This window comes from Pleurodeles waltl, chromosome 10, assembly GCF_031143425.1.
Source record: "Pleurodeles waltl isolate 20211129_DDA chromosome 10, aPleWal1.hap1.20221129, whole genome shotgun sequence".
NCBI lineage: Eukaryota > Metazoa > Chordata > Amphibia > Caudata > Salamandridae > Pleurodeles > Pleurodeles waltl.
In genome coordinates this window covers 186513796-186532096 of record NC_090449.1, presented here as the reverse complement: position 1 = coordinate 186532096, position 18301 = coordinate 186513796, and the positions used below count along the sequence as shown (strand labels likewise).

The window sequence follows — 18301 nt, the reverse complement described above, 5'->3', positions numbered from 1 at the left end:
GGAATGCATCCAGGGCTTCTCACACAGCTGGATACGTTCAGGGCAGGGTGTCGTCATCCGATAACGGAGTTCTGTCTCTTTTCGGCCTAGCGCCACCGCTTACAAGCCTTCTTTTTCATTGAACATGTGGCCAGAAAATGGCAGCCTCCCCTTTTGTTGTGGTATGCAGTATGCAAGTAGCTGGAGGCCCACGAGGTTTTTTGGGGAGGGGTGGGGGGAAGACCTGCACAGTAACTCGCGGGCCTCCAGCTACTTGCATACCGTGATCCACTTATCATTGAAGCTGACATGGAGGAGTGGTAAGCCCCAGCAACATGGAATCTTGCTATGTTGTAGGTGTAGGGTCACATCCCTGAACTCCGTCCGGCGGGTCAGAGTTTGAGCAGAAATCTTGGTAAAAGGAGATGTCTCCCTGGAACATGATCAGCTCTAAATGTCTGGGTAGCTTGTAGGAGCGTCTCCTTCATGTGAAAATAATGAACTCTAGTAAAAGTGGTGGCTAGCCTTCGGTTAGTTGCAGAAGATGCACAAAAAGGGCTTGGACGTGGGCTTTGAAGACTGCTTGAGAAACCGTAGACGCTAAGCATCTGATCCATATGTTGTTACATCGGGAACGGTTTTCAAGGTAGTCCATCTCGGCTAGGAGCACCTGATTCTGGTCCAAATTCTCTGTACATGCTGTGCGATCCACACTGTTGTGGACAGGGTCCGGCACTGTGGCAAGCAAAAGCAGGGTGTCCTTTTTGATTGCCGGGGCCTGAGGGTCAGGGCTTGCCTCCTGGCAAGGGGTTGCATCTGAGAGTCTCCCCACAGGGGACGCAGGGGTAGGGCTTCTGGAGCATGTCCTTAATGGAGGAGAAGCAGGGGCCTTCGCTCTATTAGCCGACCATCTCCATGGGAAAGGTGTCCAAGTGAGGGGTCCCACCGTTTCTGCCTCCTTGACTGGAAAGAGAGGCTTTGATACACTGCCTCACAGTGCCCCCGGAGGTCGGATAATTACTATATACAAATTAGGCAAAGCAACTGAGTCATTAGATGGTCAAAGTGCTGACAGAGTATTACTGTCATCCAAACGAACAATATTTTCTGCCGCGTAGGCTCTCATTATTCTAATGAGACTACTGGATTTGAGCTGCAGAATCGCCTGCGGTGTGGGGGACTGAGTCTAACCCACTACAGGTGACACCTGTCAGCCTAATCCGGGTTTTGCTCCGGCTAACTAGCAGCACCATCATTTCCACTCAAGAGCAGGGATGATTGGGCAGCCGAGCACATGACACAATTGACTCCACAGGGAAAACGTGGTAACTCAGATCGCATACGTTTCTCTGATTTACATTAGTCTCACATATACAAGGACAAGCAGAGGCAGTATATGTTTCATTAGGGTTTTAATGAAGCAAATGCATCTTTGTGACAAGGAGAATAAAGCATAAAAATAACGCTACCATGTTGTCACCAGAATCATTAAAATAATTCCTAACAAGGCTATATTAGAGCACAGCATGTTAAGCTATAATTCGGCCCTTAAGGTTCCCCTGGGAACATATCATCCCTCATACCTGAGCAAGAGGCCTGTGGCCTACAGAAGCAGCTATAGCAAAGCATTCAGCAATCAGCATACAGTCGTGGTCATCTGGCTGGAATCTCCCTCTAACGTGTATAGGACAGTGAAGTGTTTTTATAATAAAACATCTGATGTTCTGAGAAAATGTCCCTATGTAAGGATGTGTATGTTTCTATGAACACCAGAGACAAAGTGTTACCACGTTTACCGGCAACCTATCTTACTGCAGCCTTGAAAAAGCACAGAGTGAAAGAAATGTCTTGTTTAAGAACGCAGTGCTTACCCAGGCAAAGAACAGCTAGATAGAGAGAAATAAAGCAAGGCTGCAAATGTGGCTATTGTTAAAATAATAAATGAAGCAGAATAAAATATGTCTGGGGTAAAGTGCACAGCCGCAGGCATAGTTTGCTAAAATAATGTATATATGGAGCTATAACTAAAATGGCTACACAACATATGCACCAGTACTGGGAAACCTGAGGGTTCCCTTAGGCCCCTTTTCTCTTTCCAGAGGGTGCAGTCAGGCAGTAGGGGCGGAGGGGTTGCATAGGCTGTGCACCTCTAATGTTGCATACAGTTAGAGCACCTAATGACAGCTCCATTATCTCTGCACCCAAGCCTGTAATACGGCAAAGGCACAGGGGCAAAGTGTCTCTTCTTTTGCATGAGATCACACCCTCATGAAAATGAAGAAACACCCACTTGTGATTGCACAAACTGTGCATTGCATGAAATCATACTATAGAACGGGCCACAGTAAGCATCTGTGCCTTTTGAAAATTAGTAAAGTGCCTTGGGTGTTTAAGAAGCAGGTGCTAATGCCTTTTGTGCCTATGGGTAGTTATTGCAATGTCTCTAGGTCTTCCCGGGTGCAGTAATCCTGCATATTTAAACAGTAGACGAATCCACCAGGTCACACATGGAGGCATTTTTTGTCCTCAATAAATGACTCAATTTGTGGGTTCAAATGTGGGAATCAGAGAGGAAATACTGATTCCCGACGTTATCTCCCACTCCTATTGGGCTAGAGATGGCAAACTTGTGATCCCATCCTGGGACCCAGCGCTACAGATACCAGAGGTAACAACAGTTCTGGGTGGCAGGGGGCCAAAGTAAATATTTCTGAGGTAATACTTCTCAGAAACTCTTGCACTAAAATACCCACACACTGCGGCTATGATTTGGTGACTGGTTGGCTCGGTCAGACCTTGGCCAAGTCTATGAGAGCTGGTTGCCACTCGGCAGGGCTATTTCAAAACTAAAGTGAGTGAGAGTGCCTACTTTGTTTACACAAGGAACATGCCCAGCACATCTACAAGCAGTACAAGCGCACCCGAGACGCACAATAGGTCAGCACAGGAGCAGATGACTCCCAGCAAATTACTTCACATACAGGAGATACACTGAGGCAAGAGAGCCCCATGTGCATCCCTCCACAAAGGACAGGAAAGGAAATGATGAAAGAAGGACTAAGCTGCAAAGTCATTCCTCTTCAAAGGATGGGTACAGTGGTATTCAGGAGAGCCACCAGCAGCAACATAAACAACAAGAGGTTGGGCTGCCAGTAATGTCATTTACTCAAGCCATGCCAAGTACATGACTCCAAAGAAAGGAGCCTCTTACTGTTCAGCTCCAGACAAACACATGCTAAGCAGGGACCTATTTATATTGTGGTAATGTAGACTTCATGCTCCTGTGTGATACCGATACAATATCATGAAGCCACCTGCATTTTTTGAGGCAAGACCATGTACACCTGCACACAGTGTAGATATGTTTCCACAAGGTTACTTACATATTTACAAAGGTTTTGTGGGCAAAGAAAAGACACAACAAAATGAGTTGTCGTTAAACCATAGCTCCACAGGAAGGTAGTGTGAGATAGGGAGTCTGCCCCATTTGATCCCTCTGGATTGTTCAGTTTTTGGACTACCACATTTGTGGACTTCTGCTGTGACGCAGGCTCATTGCATGAGTCTCACTTACTGTAAACTATATTGAAATGAATTGAGTGCGCTAGCCACCAGTGTTCACCTTTTGAAATAAGGTCCACTGCTGTGCAGCTAGGGTAAGAATCTCTTGTGTGTGCACATGTACACGCTGAGCGTGTGAGACTGCCACCTAACGCAGTCCAGTACCTGCTGACCTGTGCAGGCCTTACAGTACGTATGGGCATTAAAAGTGTGAGTATGTACTTCACTGAAGTATGTACAGTGTTTTAGTGTTTTACAGAATATGGGTCAGTCCTACAGCAAACTACACTTTCACTACATTTGAGCTTGGAGACTCCACTGACGCACCAATAATATGCTAAATCAAGACACCAAATGCAGATATAACATTTATTTCTCAACATCTGCATCACCTCTGCTGGACAGTAGAGGGGTGGAACTGCTTGGATGCAAGGGGTGGACCCTGGAGGGATCACCTGGATCTTCTGTGGACTGGTCCTACAGGAGTATGACATCCAGAAGGAGGTGGGTCACTGACTTCCACAAACCCATGTGGTATGCAAATGGCCTAAAGAGGCAGTGGTACCTGAAGGGGGCAGGGAGGAAACTCTGCATTGGGGGGGTCCGCTGAAGAAGGCACCCCCTACGCAAAACCGGTAGGCCTGCCTTTTGATAACTACACCCCATTTTACTGTGCGTAGTGTATGTGGGTGGAGGGGGGGGGGTCAATGTTCATAGGGTTTAGGGCATGCTAAGAAAGTGAACTGTTATGGGGTTTTACCATAGGTACTTCGACCTCCATCATACACAAATATTTGTAAATTAATGCATGGTATTGAAAAGTGCCTAGATAATAAAGTATTTTTCCTATCTGAAGGTAAAAGCACTGACTTGCCATTGATTAATTAGTTGGTTGTGTCTTTTCGTACATGTGGACTGGGCTTGGATAGCTCTGCTTCCTTTCCCAGAGACAATAAAGTGCTACAGTGGGTACTTAGGTTCAATGAGACAGAAGGTTGTAGACTTGAAGGATTCATATGTTACACAATAATAACCCACTTTCTTACAGGTAGATGCTTAGCGAGCTTGAGAAAATAAAAAGTATGGCACTTCCGTGAATTTCATTTAGAGGCCTAAGCATATTTGGGGCTTAAAAAATATTTTAGGCTTCTTCAGGTGTGTTGAAACACATGCTGTGTTACAAAACAAAAGCATGGTGAGATATTAACAAAGATACACAAAGTGTGTGATAGCACAGAAAATATCTAAATTTTATATTTTCATAACTAAATTAGGATCCAGGCATAATATTTTGTTCATATTTTCATTTAAGTATAATGTGAGTACATGAATGAAGTAAAAGGATACAAAAAAGAAAAAAATACAGCTGTGTCAGCGTCCGGCAGCCACCCTCTATCGGACTTCTGTAAACAGTAGAGATAACAAAGGGCCCAGTGGCGGAAACCCAGGCACAGTCATATATGCAGTAACTGAAAAAAATCACTTTAACTCTATTGTGAATGCATGCATGAGCAGGGCATGCCTGTAGTTCTGCAATGCCAGTGATTCAACCTTTGTTGTCTCTCTGAAGTTCATCGCCTGGTTACTATACATGAGGGCTTAGATTTTAAGTCATCATGTATATGTGCACAGGCATGTATGACTGCGGTCAGGCAGATGCAACATAGGGCCATCTCCATGTTGCAAAAGTATGTAAAGGCACCACTGGGTCAAACTTAAAGTAGAAGCTAACAATTACCAACAAGCAGCACAGAAGGAAAGACCAACAATAACAAAGATATTAGGTAAACTAACTTAGGTATAAGGCTGTCTCTTAAGAACATTTACTTTTACCGGGACATTGAGCAGTTAGTCGTTCCAAACGGCATGATCCTTAAAAAAATGAATTTTGCTTTCAAGTAATTGACATTTTTAGAATAAAATAGTTTATTTTTAATGTCAAACAAGTTACATAAAATGATTTTGACAGTAACCTGTTATTATTTTTCTTTAAGTTCTACAAACCTACCTCCTTCTCAGAAATATATTACAATGCAACACTTTGAAAACAGAACGTCACACACTGCGGCGAGAGAAATAGGTACCTTAGGAAACATGCCTATCTAACTTTCTGTCCAATGCTTAATGTTTTTTTTTCTTTTGCAGTAGTAACCCTGCATCACTAGCACTACATATTTTGGACTATGTCACAAAGGCTCTCAAGGACTCCTACTGTACCTTACCAGTGGCAGACTTTAGTTACATATTGAGACCTACTGTGCTTTAAGATTAGTATATTTGCTAATGACATGCTGGAACGATGAATGTGGAGGAGTAACCGAACTGGATGATGCTGACAAATCAATGATGAGTTGCAAGTATCCACTGAAGATGAAACTGAAATGCGTTTCAAAGAGTCAATGTATTTCACACTTAAACCCATAGAGATAAAATTCCTCAACTTTCTTAACAGTTCAGGTTTCTAACCGTTGTTGTCTCGTGTGTGTGGAATGTAGATACACCACACACTACTATTTATCTCCTACATACTTGGTATTTTAACGGTTCTTTCTGTAGATAAAGGTCGGCCATATTTATTTTCCATACATACAAAATCCTTGTCTTATGACCGAGATTGGTCAAAGCTTCCTTCAGCCAGACTTTTAACTTCCACAAACATCACAAAACTACCATTGCGGGACCCCTCAAACTTTCTATCAGCCTTCTCAATCATGCAACTCTATTACCTAAGATGAATTTACAACAAACTTCTCATTAAAAGCATAAAAAGCCAGCAGGAAATCCCTTTGTCCATTCTCGTTCTAACACCTACACCTTTCACCCTACCAATTACTCATCCCAATTCACTCTTTGAGCTCTGCTTTCCTTCCAGTCTCCCTGGCTAGACCTGCATCCTTTTTCTCACTTGCGTTCCTGCCCTGTATCATGATGAGTTGTGCCAGTACAACGTCGAAAGGCTAGTCCTTCTTTTGTTTTTTTGCGGCTGAGCCAACCAAAGTTTCCACATATAATTCGGAATTTCTAATGCACAAACTTTAGACAGAACACATCCTAAAACAGTGGAGCCAATCTGTCTCATCGTTTTCAAATTGTTCTAAGTCTCTGCAGAATACTGTATACACTTTAGAGGTCTTAGACAAAAAAAACAGGCACTCAGTACTTCGCTGAGCCAGTGCACCCTACCATGATATGGCGGCCCCTGGTCGCAACCTGACCTGCCTTAAACCAGTTGTTGCACTCTCTATTCTAGATACGGACAACAGTATTTTTTAACTGAGAGGAGTATTTCTATTCCACATCCGTGCCTGCATCCCATCTTGACCTGTTCCTGGTTGGTATGGTCTCCTAAATTGGGGCCCGTCAGTCAATGGCAGTATTGATAAAGGGCATTTACAACATCAATATGTACTTCAAACTCATATGCATTAAAATATGATGTTCTAAAAACATTATGTGGTATATGAGAACCAAATGTGTTCAGCCTTGCACCTGCATACTTACTTGCACATACTCGTCACTATGAAAGCAATGTTTACAACAGACAATAGAGAAAGGGAGATAACATGTCACATGTACTGGTGGAAGCACCCCATATATTTTACCACATGCATAATCCTTTCATTGCTCATTCCTCCGTTCCTCTGAACGTCCTTCGACAAGAGCGCCCATCCCAAGCTTCCTAAAATAGGAAGTTTGGATCTGTTAGTGTACCTGTAAAATCACCATTAAGTGAACCAGTAAAAATGGTCCTGGGTATTGCTCGCTGAGTTGCAAAGATGAAAGATACTATGCCTGGATAGCATGCAAGCACAACTGAAATAAAAAAATGAGGCAGATACTGTACTCCTAGGTAGCTGAAAGGTTCTCAGTGTTATTTTCGCAAGTTTAAGGAAACTTGATGGAACTGAGAGACTTACTGTGCAGTTAGTTTATTGCAAACGAGACATCCGTGCATCAATTGGGAAACCTCCACAACCGCATCAGTTTCATGGAGCAACGTCCATTCATTATTAATGAATTATCAATTTCCAGCTCTGGGGCATTCCTCCACATTTCCACCCGAAATGAGTCTGTGTCCTTGTTGATTTGAAGACATTTTCTGCAAAAGCTTCTAGGCTGTGCAAAATCACAGCGAAAAGCAGCACAGTGACACGGTCCTTCTGAAGACATAATGGAAAACATGAGAAAAAGCCTCCTTTCCGATTTGCGCTTTCATTCCAAATAGCCATCAAACACATCCAGTTCGTTGTCCATCTCATAGAGAACTGAACCAGGGTCTGAGAGTACCCCCAGATCTACCAAGGCCTGGTCCATGTCTTCTGGGAGAAATACTATCCCTACATTGAGGACAATGTACTCCATCAGGAAGGCGTAATACAGAATGAGAACATTTACAAACAACAATCCCACGTAAAACATATAGGGTGGCTCATTTAATGCCAAGCCAGTGGAATCCAGGTGTGCATAAACTGCGACGGGCATACAGAGGTGCAGGGTCGGTGCTGAGTAGAGCTAGGTCCTCTTCAACTTCTAGCAAAGAGAGAAAATGTGGAAAGGAAATCAGCGTTCATTATGTTGTAAACAATATGCCACATAACAGAGAATCAACAAACATCCAAAAGGAATGCTACTTGAATGTACTACACCCTTATGTGTCTTTTTGGACATGCAGTATACATACATAGGAGTCCAACTCATGATGCAGGTTTGCCAATGTATAGAATGCAGATGAGTACGGGTATACCTCTATTCTTCTGCTAGTTGAGTGACGGATCGATCCTATACATGCTATTGTAAACAGTAAATGTAGCAGTGTCACACTTGAACACCTTTTTAAACCATTTTGTAACTACTTAAATATTACAGCTATTGTAATCGTAAAGTGCATTTATATAGCGGTTCGTACCCTTGATGAGGCACTAAAGTGCTTTGCAGCGAGCAGCACTCTACTCCCGGACCCAAGATTAGAGGTTAATAGTGAGTAGATAAGTCAGATAAGTAATTTTTTCCTTTTCTTTCTCCATGAGTTGTTAGGTTTGTGCTCTTGATTTCTTGTGTGTTTAGTAGTTTAGAGTAGGGTTAGAATGATGGGAATGGATTTTAGAGGGGAAGTGGCAAGATGTTTTTGTAAGTAGTGATTATGTGTTGGGTGACATGGCCAATAAAAAAAATAAAACAAGCATTGGCAAAGCCAGTAGCTCTTGCCTAAGCAGGAGCTATTGGCTTTGCCAGTGTGTTACAGCCATATTGTTCACCATCATGGATAAAAGTCAGTGGCATAGACGAGAGTGGTGTGGACCATCGTAGAGTGGAATGGCAAAGAATAGAGTGTTGTAAAGTGGCATGGCAGAGAGTGTCGTGTGTTGGAGAGGCAAAGTGCTGTGTTGCGCAAAGTGGCATACACTGGAGTGGCATAGAGTGCACTGGTGTAGAGTGCATTAGCGTCGAGTGTTGCAGAGTAGAGTAACAGAGTGGTGTAGAGTATAGTGCCATAGAGTGCAGTGGTGTAGAGTGGAGTAGTGCAGAGTAGAATGGAATAGAGTTCAGTGCCAGAGTGCAGTGATGCAGAGTAGAGTGTCAGAGTGCACTGGTGTAGAGTGGTGTAGAGTACAGTGATGCAGAGAAGAGTGCAGGGGTTACGAGTAGAGTGGTGTAGAGGGGACTGCTTAGAAGTGGAGTGGCATGAAGTGTAGTGGTATAGAGTGGAATGGTGCAGAGTGGGGTGGCGTAAAGTAGATTGTTTCAGAGTCGCGTAAAGTGGTGTGGAGTGGTGCAGGGTAGAGTGCAGTTTTGTAGTGGTATAGTGTAATGGCATAGAGTAACGTGGTGCAGAGTGCAGTGACAGAGTGCACTGATACAGAGAAGATTAGAGTGGCATACAGTGGATTGGAGTAGAGTACAGGGGCACAGAGTTAAGTGTTACAGAGTAAAGTGAATTGGCTTAGTGTACTGATACAGAGTGCAGTGGCGTGGAGTGCAGTGTTGCAGAGTGGCGTGGAGTGCAGTGGCATAGAGTGGAGTTGTGCAGAGTAGATTGGTGTGACCTAGACTGGTGTAGAGTGCAGTGGTGAAGAGTGCAGTAGCATAGAATAGAGTGGTAAAGGGTAGAGTAGAGAGCCTTAAAGTGGAGTGGCATAGATTGCAGTGGCGTGGAGTGGTGCAAAGTGCAGTGGCATGGAGTGGTGTAAAATGGAGTGGTGCAGAATAAACTACAGTGGTGTGAAGTGGTGTACAGTAGAGTGGAGTGGCATAGAGTGGAGTATTCATGGTGTGGTAGCACACCGCCATTACAGACAACAGATTTTCAATTGAAATGGCTATTACACTTACACAGACATACAGTTTTACTAATAAAACTATACAGCATACAGAAGAAAATGTGTGGAAACTCCAGCAACTAGTTTAATGATTTGTTTTGATCATATTCAAGTATTTGTTTCCAATACACTTCAGAAAAAAATGTGCCTCATTTGTGCGTTCAAAGTCCTGATTTATTCTGAAATACTTACACAGTTCATTTAAACGTTGCTGTGTGCTAGAAAAAAACTCTTTCCTACCCGAATTATCCAGCAAAATTGTCACATGAATCCACTCACTTTGAAGTCCGAGAAAGAAAAGTAAACAAGACCCCATGGAAACAGCACCGGACATTCGACCTCAGTCTTTGAATGCACAGCAAATGTAATGAGATAATAACAAGATTTAAAGGCCTGTTAACAGAAAGCAAGTTCAACGAAGGACACAGAAAACAGCATGCAGGTAATGGGAGGGACAAAGTGAACCTGGAGAGCCTAAAGCAAATAAAGCCAGCAAATGAAAAGCCAGAAAGTGTGGGTTACAACCCACAAAGTCAATGGTAATCAACGAGCGGAGAGCACTCCTGGATCAACTTTTGGAAAGTCCCAGAGAGGTCTTTAGCAAACCAGACAGGTGTACTGTCTGGTAGGCTGCGACCTAATAAAGGAGAGTAACATTTGAGGAAGATGTTTGGGAGTTAATAGTATTCAGAAAGGTTTGAGATGAATAAGAGAGGAGGGATGAAGCAAAGGTTGGAAAAAAAAATACATGCTCATGGCAATTCATAAGGTTGGTTTTTGTGACTCATTGACTTCAACACAGTTCAGTGATATAAAAAAAAAAAAGACACAAAATGGTAAGTGAAGAAACTGTCTTTTAATTTCCCTAATTTAGATTTTAAAAATCAGAAGCAACACAAGATTTTCTGATGAGGGAACACCAGCAATTTCATTAAATTTTCTTTCTCTTAATACTCTCTAATTGTATTTTCTGCTGCAGACTGCAGAAATAATATGAGCTTTCAGAGTGCAAAACAAATAAGCGAAATCAGAACATGGCAAAGCATAAAATGTGCTTCAACAGCATAGTGTGACTTTTTACTATTTATTAGCAAACTACAAGATCCACCAATGCAACTGCAAAAGCAGCAGCACCAAATAAAAGTGGATTGATTACAATCTTAGTGGATTCTATGTAGGTGTGATGGGAATTGGTAGTTTAGCTTAGCCTTCTGGCTTGCAGGCCTGTGCCCCATCACCTAGGGACTTTTATCCTATTTATCTTGCTCTGTCTTAGTCTATTTCTTTCTTTCTTTCAAAATGGCTGCTATGTTTATAGTTAGAGAAATGTTTTGATTTTACATCATCAGTGCCACTCGTTAAAGACATCACAATCCGCGCCAAACTTAAATGAGATACGTAGATATTCACATCATGTCTCTTTCCCACTTACGTGAGACAGGAACATAATGTACTTTTGTAGGGAATTGTTTATAAAATTGCACCCCCATGCATGCCTCCTTTTCTATTGTTTGGGAACAAACCTGGTCAGGGGCCTAGAAGATCTCTATAAATACATCTTACACAGACAGGGTCATCAGAGGGATTCCTACAAGATGCTATTGATGCCATCTATACTGCTCGTCACTTTGACGCAGGCCCAGCCTTCGCGTCACCACAGAGTCTAATCTAGAGACCTCATTCCAAGGTAACAAGGGCTAGGGGGTGCTTCTCATGGACCTGGTACTGGCAGATTAGGTTTACCACACCTAGCTCTTGTTAGGTTAGAGATTAGGTTCTCCATGCTAGGGTTTTAGGGATATTTTACATTTCATGTTCTTTGCAATATGGTGGGGGTGTTTGTATTCACGACTCTTATCTTCACCATTATGCTTCTTGGATTGTTCATTATCCTAATCATTGCAGCTCATGCACATCACAGTAGACTGCAGTCTTCTTAATAAAACCTATTGAAAACTTTACTGCATCTTATTCATTGCCTGTGTATGACAGACTTGTTGCTCATGTGAGAAAAGAGTAATCTTTTAACCACGACTCCCCTAAGATGCTTCACTCTAGAATCCATGCGTAAAGGCTGCCAGAAATCACCTTTTACTTTTTGTGTTTTTGGTAAGATACTGCTTGTGAGCTGGGAAGGTTGGTTCGACAGTTGCGACCTGCTGTAGGAATGGCCTAGTCGCCTACAAACAAAAGTGCTGTCATCCCTAAACCAGCACTCTCACCTAGGAGCGAGAGTCCTACCACGACACAATAAACTGCCAAGGGCACGTGAAACAGTGCAGCTCCCCTCTTCCAAATTCAACAAAACTCTGCGGGACACTCCAAGGGACTGCATTAGGGAGGAAAGAAAGAGAAAAAAGAACAGAGGAAGAACAAGGGAAATGTGACAGAAAGGTAAAAAGCAGGTAAAGGAAAATGTGAGAAAGAAAAGAGAAAAAACACGTGAGAAGAAACAAAGGCAGGAATAAAAATGGGAGCATGGACGAGGGGAACGCAGTGAGGAAGGAAAGGAAGAAGTTAATATGGAGGGAAAGAGAAGACAGAAAAATTGAAAGGAAGAAAAGATGCAGACGAAAGACAGAAAGGAAAGAAGGGGCAAAGGAATCACCGTGACAAGGAACAACAATTAATGTTATCTGGTGTAAATCCGTTCAGTAAGACCGCTCAGCTCTGGTGCTGGAGACCCCTCCAGAGGAAAAAGCTGTTATTTTTTTTTTTAATTGTCACCGGGAGATGCGGCGGATCAGCTGATTTATTATTTATTTATTTTTTTAAAGTGCAGGCTGCTGCTCTTGTTTAAATCCAGCCCCCGATGGGCCACCTCCCTGGGGCTTGTGTCTACTTAAATGCGGGGGTGGAGGGCACTTGGCCCCCCGCAGCTCCAGGGATTGCCACCTCACTAGGGCATCAAGTAAATACAATGCGGGGCAAGTGCCCCCCACACTCCCGGTGGCCGCCACCTCCCAAGGGGCCCCCAGCATCCCCTTTCTGCCAACCTTTGCATGGCCGAGCTACCGCCATGCAAAGGCTGGCGGAAAGGGGACTTGTAATCCCCAGGGCAGCAAGCAGCACTGCCCCACCAGATTATCAAGAAGTATCTTAATTGCAACACAGAATATTGTGTTTTTGCCCTTAGCTGCCTGTGTAATAAGTATTATATAGGCTGTACGATACATAGGGCAAGGAAGAGAGTTCTGGAACATATGAGAGCTATAATGAATGTTGATAAAAAATTATCCAATGGCAAGACATTTTGCTGAGGTTCATGGCAAAAATAGAGATTTGTTGAAATTCTGTGTGCTATTCCACCTGGTATAAGAGGGGGTAATAATTGAGACAACTGGAATTGAAGTTTATAATTAAGTATTCCACTAACACACCTGATGGATTCAATCAAGATGAGGAACTTTTCGTTCATCTGAATTCTGTTTAGAGTAGAGTAGTAGTGATGCCATATATATTTTCCAAGAGGGAATATAGTTAATTAATTACATTTTGTATATGTTACATTTGGTTATTGGTATTATGTTTGAATATTCATTATGTGATTGTTTAAGGTTGAAAGAAGGTGGAGCAGCGGGAAACGCAAGGAGCTATTATATCTTGACCAGTATACTCTACATATGAGTACCATACTATTACACCTGTGTTGATACATAAATTTTATACACATTTTTTTATTCGTTTTTATTATTTATTTTCTGAAGGGGAGACCTGTTCTGTGGGCCATATTAATAATTGAGCTCCTTTCAAAAACCTTTGAGACGTATTGGTGTGTAGGGGTAATATAGTCAAATATTGTTATTACGGCTGATATACAGGATTAGGTATACCAAAATGCGAATTATTTTATTATGATGTTTCTATATTTTTATTTACATGTAACAGGGAGGTGTTATAGTTAGGTTAATTATACTGAATACACTGAGATAGATATGATATGGACATATAGACTGATGTAATGTATTATATTTGCTCCACTCCAAAATGGTCGACATTAGCACAATCATTGCTGGTAGTCCTTCGTTTTTGTTGTTCGTTTAAATACATGCATGAGTGAGTATGGCATTTGAACCTGTGATCAAGGAGCGGGTGCTCTGAAACGCGTCAGGAATCTTTATGCCAATAAACACGTTATTGCTGTCACGGCTGTTTGTTCTTCGTCTAGGGATTTTCCTTTCCTTTGAGATTAAAACAACGTTGGATTAATGTTTGAAGGGGTCGCCGCCCTGCTGTGACACCGTGAGTAAGTAGCTGTAGCGAAGGCGATACCATATATATATATATATATATATATATCAGACTTTGTTCCATCAAATCCTGCTCTCCAATTCCAGCGTGCAGTGCAAGTGAAACGAGTGACACAGCTTCAGTAAGAACAATCCTTTATTGCAAAATAACATCAACCAATATGTTTCGGGCGTAGCCTTCAGCAGGGTCAAAGAATGCATGTGTACAGACTGTCTTATTCAAAGGAACAACCCTACCCATTACCATGCACCATATAAAAACATCTAGAGCACTAACCTCCTAATATACCCATTGGAACAATTCAATCATCATTTTCACATTTCAACTGTAACAAAGGACATCGATGACGGATTCTAGAGTATTCAACCTTTTATAGCATGTCCAGCACAACATAACTGCTGCATACTTATTCGAGTTATGTGTTCCATGTACCTTGTTTGGTTTGAATTGACATTTTCTCAGGTTTTCTCTTAATTACTTTGTTATCTAAGTCGGAACATTCACTTTTTTCACAGAACACATTTTTTTTGCAACCTTATGGTATATTAATGTCCGTTTCAACATATCAGTACAGCATATAGAGGTCATAACTCCTGAGCTCACCTGAAAAGTACAAATTGTCCCACTGATTGCAAAATGCTCTACTGATGCCTCACTATAGCTTTTATGCAATGAAATGGACTGCGTCAGATATGTGCAAATTAGAGCAAGGTTCCAATTCCCCAATGTTTTAATGCTCTCAAGTATGAACAACCTATATCGATCATAACAAACTAAAGTGCTAAGTGTAAAGTGCAAGACTGCATATCATATGTGCAAGATAGAGCAAGCTCCCAATTTCTCAACAGGAGAATATGAACTTACTCACCAGTCCTGACAAGACTAAAGTGCTACTAGTAAAGTGCAAAATCGTATTATATTCTGTGCAAAACATTACGGAATAATGCAGAAGAGCATATGAGTATACAAGCTGCAATAGTGTATCTAATCAAATTTAACATATTGCAATTGAGACACACAATAATAAAAATTAGTAGTTCCCTGTAGAAATTAATGCTCCTAAGGGGACTAAAGTGCTATGCCCAAGGTGCAAAATCACATACCAATTGTGCTAAGACCTAGCCAACCAGTATAAATAAATGCATGCTATTTGGAATGCAATCTCTTAAAGTGCAAGTGCTGTAAAGAAAGAACCACATATCCTACATTCAACACCACCTTCTCACACTAACAGTACCACCCAACACTGACACCAAGAGCCAGGGGCTATTTCATGTTAAAGAGCTCCAAGATGTATAGAATATAAATCGTAGGGGTGTGTGTTCTCATAAAGTGGATTTATCTCATTCTGCTGTAAAAGAGAAAAACAAACAGGCCAACATCATGCAAGGACTGATTCGATGGTTGCTTCATTGATCAGCTGTCAAGTTGATAACAGTGCATAAAATATAATAGATGGCCCTTTAACCCCCAAATTTTGTTTCCCAGTCATAAATGTACATGTAATTCTGCATCTGAATTTAATCCCCAAGGGTGTTCCGTTCCCAATGAGATGATCCAGCTAGACTCTGTTCTCCTTGAGTTCAGTTCTCTATCACCATACCTGAGGCTCTCTCAAAACATTTTGAATGCCATAAAACCACATCTTAGTTGTATTCCCATAATGTATCTCCCAGAGGTATTTCAAAATTCTGTAAGAAACGTCTATACTCTTTATTGTTCTCAAATGTCGTAGTATCCAAATCTTTCGTTTGTTTACAGTACTGCCTATTTATTGCTTTCTGCACAAGCATTCCAGCACATATACCACAACTGTAGCTCCACAAGTAATCCATTCCTGGATGATCCTCATCATTTTATTCTGTGTCACAAACCTTGTTTTGTTTACAACTTGTGGGCAGGCTTTCCATCTTTTACATTTCCAGAAGCTCTTTCTGTTCTCTGTCAACCAACTAGATGCTACAGGTCTCCAAGGCCTTTCTGGTATCATATAACTTTTAGTTAGTCTATACCCAGTGATGTTTTTTTTTTGTTAGTGATACTGGGATGCTCTTGGAGCGTATCTTTAAGAGTATCATCCACTTTAAGAACCTGCCAATTCTGTCTTACCAGGTCTCCAACTTCACTGTTGGTTATGTTTAAATCCATTATATATCTTTAGGTCCCCTTTTCCCCTATTCCCAATTTCAAATTTTGATTTTACTGCCAACAGGTCTTCCCTTCTCTTGCTTTTTACTATGTTAAGGGCATCTACCAAGAATTTTTCAGGATGCCCCCTCTATTGAAATGCTGATAAATGCCCGCAAGGCCTGCTCTTCAAATTCTTCTATATCTGAACAGTTCCTCCGGGCTCAGAGGAACTTCCCACAAGGGACACTACATTTTAAGGCCACTATTAACATGAAGGATGCTGTTACTATTTGTAACTTTTCTATGGATAGCCGGCAAATCTGTCCTCTCTGATGTATATCCCAAATGGCGAAATAATTAACTTCACTGTCACGGCTGTCACTGATCTCACAGGTGAATCTGAGTTTTTACTGATTATTGTTGAAGGATAGGATAAATGTCTCAAGGCCCTCTCTTCCACCTTCCCATATGATGAACAAATCATCAATGTAGCGCACCCACATGGTGACCTTCTCTGTCACTTCCAGGTTCTGATCGCACCATACAGTATACGCCTCTCGCCAACCCATGGTGAGATTTGCATAGGTTGGTGCGACACATGGCCGTCCCTTGTATTTGAAGAAAACACTCTTCATTAAACAAGACAACATTGTGGAAGAGACAAATCTCCACTAGTTCTATAATCATTTTTGAGTGTTCCATTAATGAGACCGAACGGGGCCTTAGATAGTATTGGCAGCCTTTTAAGCCATCCGGGTGTACAAAAGTGTAGAGGGAAACTGCATCCATTGTGGCCATCAAGTAACTGGTCTTCCAGGCTCTCTCTTCAAACCCTATTAAGAAACTCTTGGGAATCTCATAAGTAAGAGGGAAATGTCTTTACAAACAGAAAAATAAAAATATCATTAAATCTTGAGGCATTTTCTAACAGAGCACCAATTGAACTCACAATGGGCCTACTAGGAGTGTTGGCTTGACTTTTGGAAGGAAGTAGATTGGAGGTGTTACTGGATGGTCAGTTTTAATATGCATGTACTCACTGTCAGAGTAGCCCTTCATTATGCCAGCCTGCCAGTTTACGGTGGACTATATCCATATAATCCTTTGTGGGGTCTCTGGGGAGTTTTGTATAGCGTTCCTTATAACTAAGTTGCTTATTGACTTCCGCTATGTACTTCTCTTCCATATATATTTTCACTGAAATAATCAAAGGCTACAGGGACGTTATAGTTAGAAAATAGAATTTAAAAAAAGTGAACTTCACTTTAAAAAAAACCAAAGGTGGCAGGGACGCTATAGTTAGGCTCACATTTTAAACATACAAAACCATAGAAATTCACTTGCTAAAGAGTAATCTCAATTAACTACAACCAGTGCCCTAAGGTAACTATAATTCTTGCCCCCGCCATGTACAGTTTTTTTGTGAAAAGTTTTAATGGAAATATTACACTGATAGTATCAATAATGTTATCAAAGATGTCATGAGTAATGCAAGTTGTGGGGTAATTTAGCAGTGCATGGCATGAATTATAAAACCTTAGGGCACACGTTATAATTATGGTATTGATGAAATAACATGCTGTATTACTAAATAATTTGCCTGTCTTAAGATGGCTGCTGCGTTTTGGCTATGGGCACGTCGGTAAGCTGTAGTCCATTTTTAGGTAGAGCTTAAGTGTACGGTCTCTTGTATACTTGTAGTATACTTACTTCTGTGGGCTTAGAGCCATTTCATTTGTTCGTTTCAGTGGCATTTAAAAATACTTGCTTGCTAGTAATCAGTCATGTCTCTGTCTCTCCTTTTTCTCTTTGGGAGCAGGGACTAACTACTGTATAATTATGCTTTGTTGTGTTTATCTTTTCTTTGGTGGGACTTTTTTTCCCCCTTGGTTTCCTGCTCCTGTGAGTCAATGTGCTTACAATTTTGAGCTCAGGGACAATGTACATGCACCCAACTGCTTCGTCCATAGCATTTAAATTGCACTCCCCCACGCCGTATTCTTGCCAGTCCTGCCACCCAATCACCATCCTCCCGCTGTAGCTTGTTAACTCCTGTGCCACCG

General features: G+C 41.7%; 1 protein-coding gene across 6 annotated transcripts in view; it reads right to left on the bottom strand.

The window, feature by feature from the left end:
- Nucleotides 1-18301, bottom strand: part of DEXI (Dexi homolog) — a 137410-nt gene that overhangs the window by 89258 nt on the left and 29851 nt on the right. For 4 of the 6 annotated variants that reach the window (XR_011199073.1, XR_011199072.1, XR_011199070.1 and 1 more), the window contains exon 2: nucleotides 7458-8070. Coding sequence is in view for 2 of the 6 variants with exons in the window: in XM_069210167.1 (XP_069066268.1) it covers nucleotides 7753-8022 (270 nt within the window). In the remaining 4 variants the exon portion in view is untranslated. Of the gene's footprint in view, nucleotides 1-5430; nucleotides 8071-18301 lie in introns of those variants that run through there. The other 2 variants (XM_069210168.1, XM_069210167.1) reach the window with 2 other exon arrangements.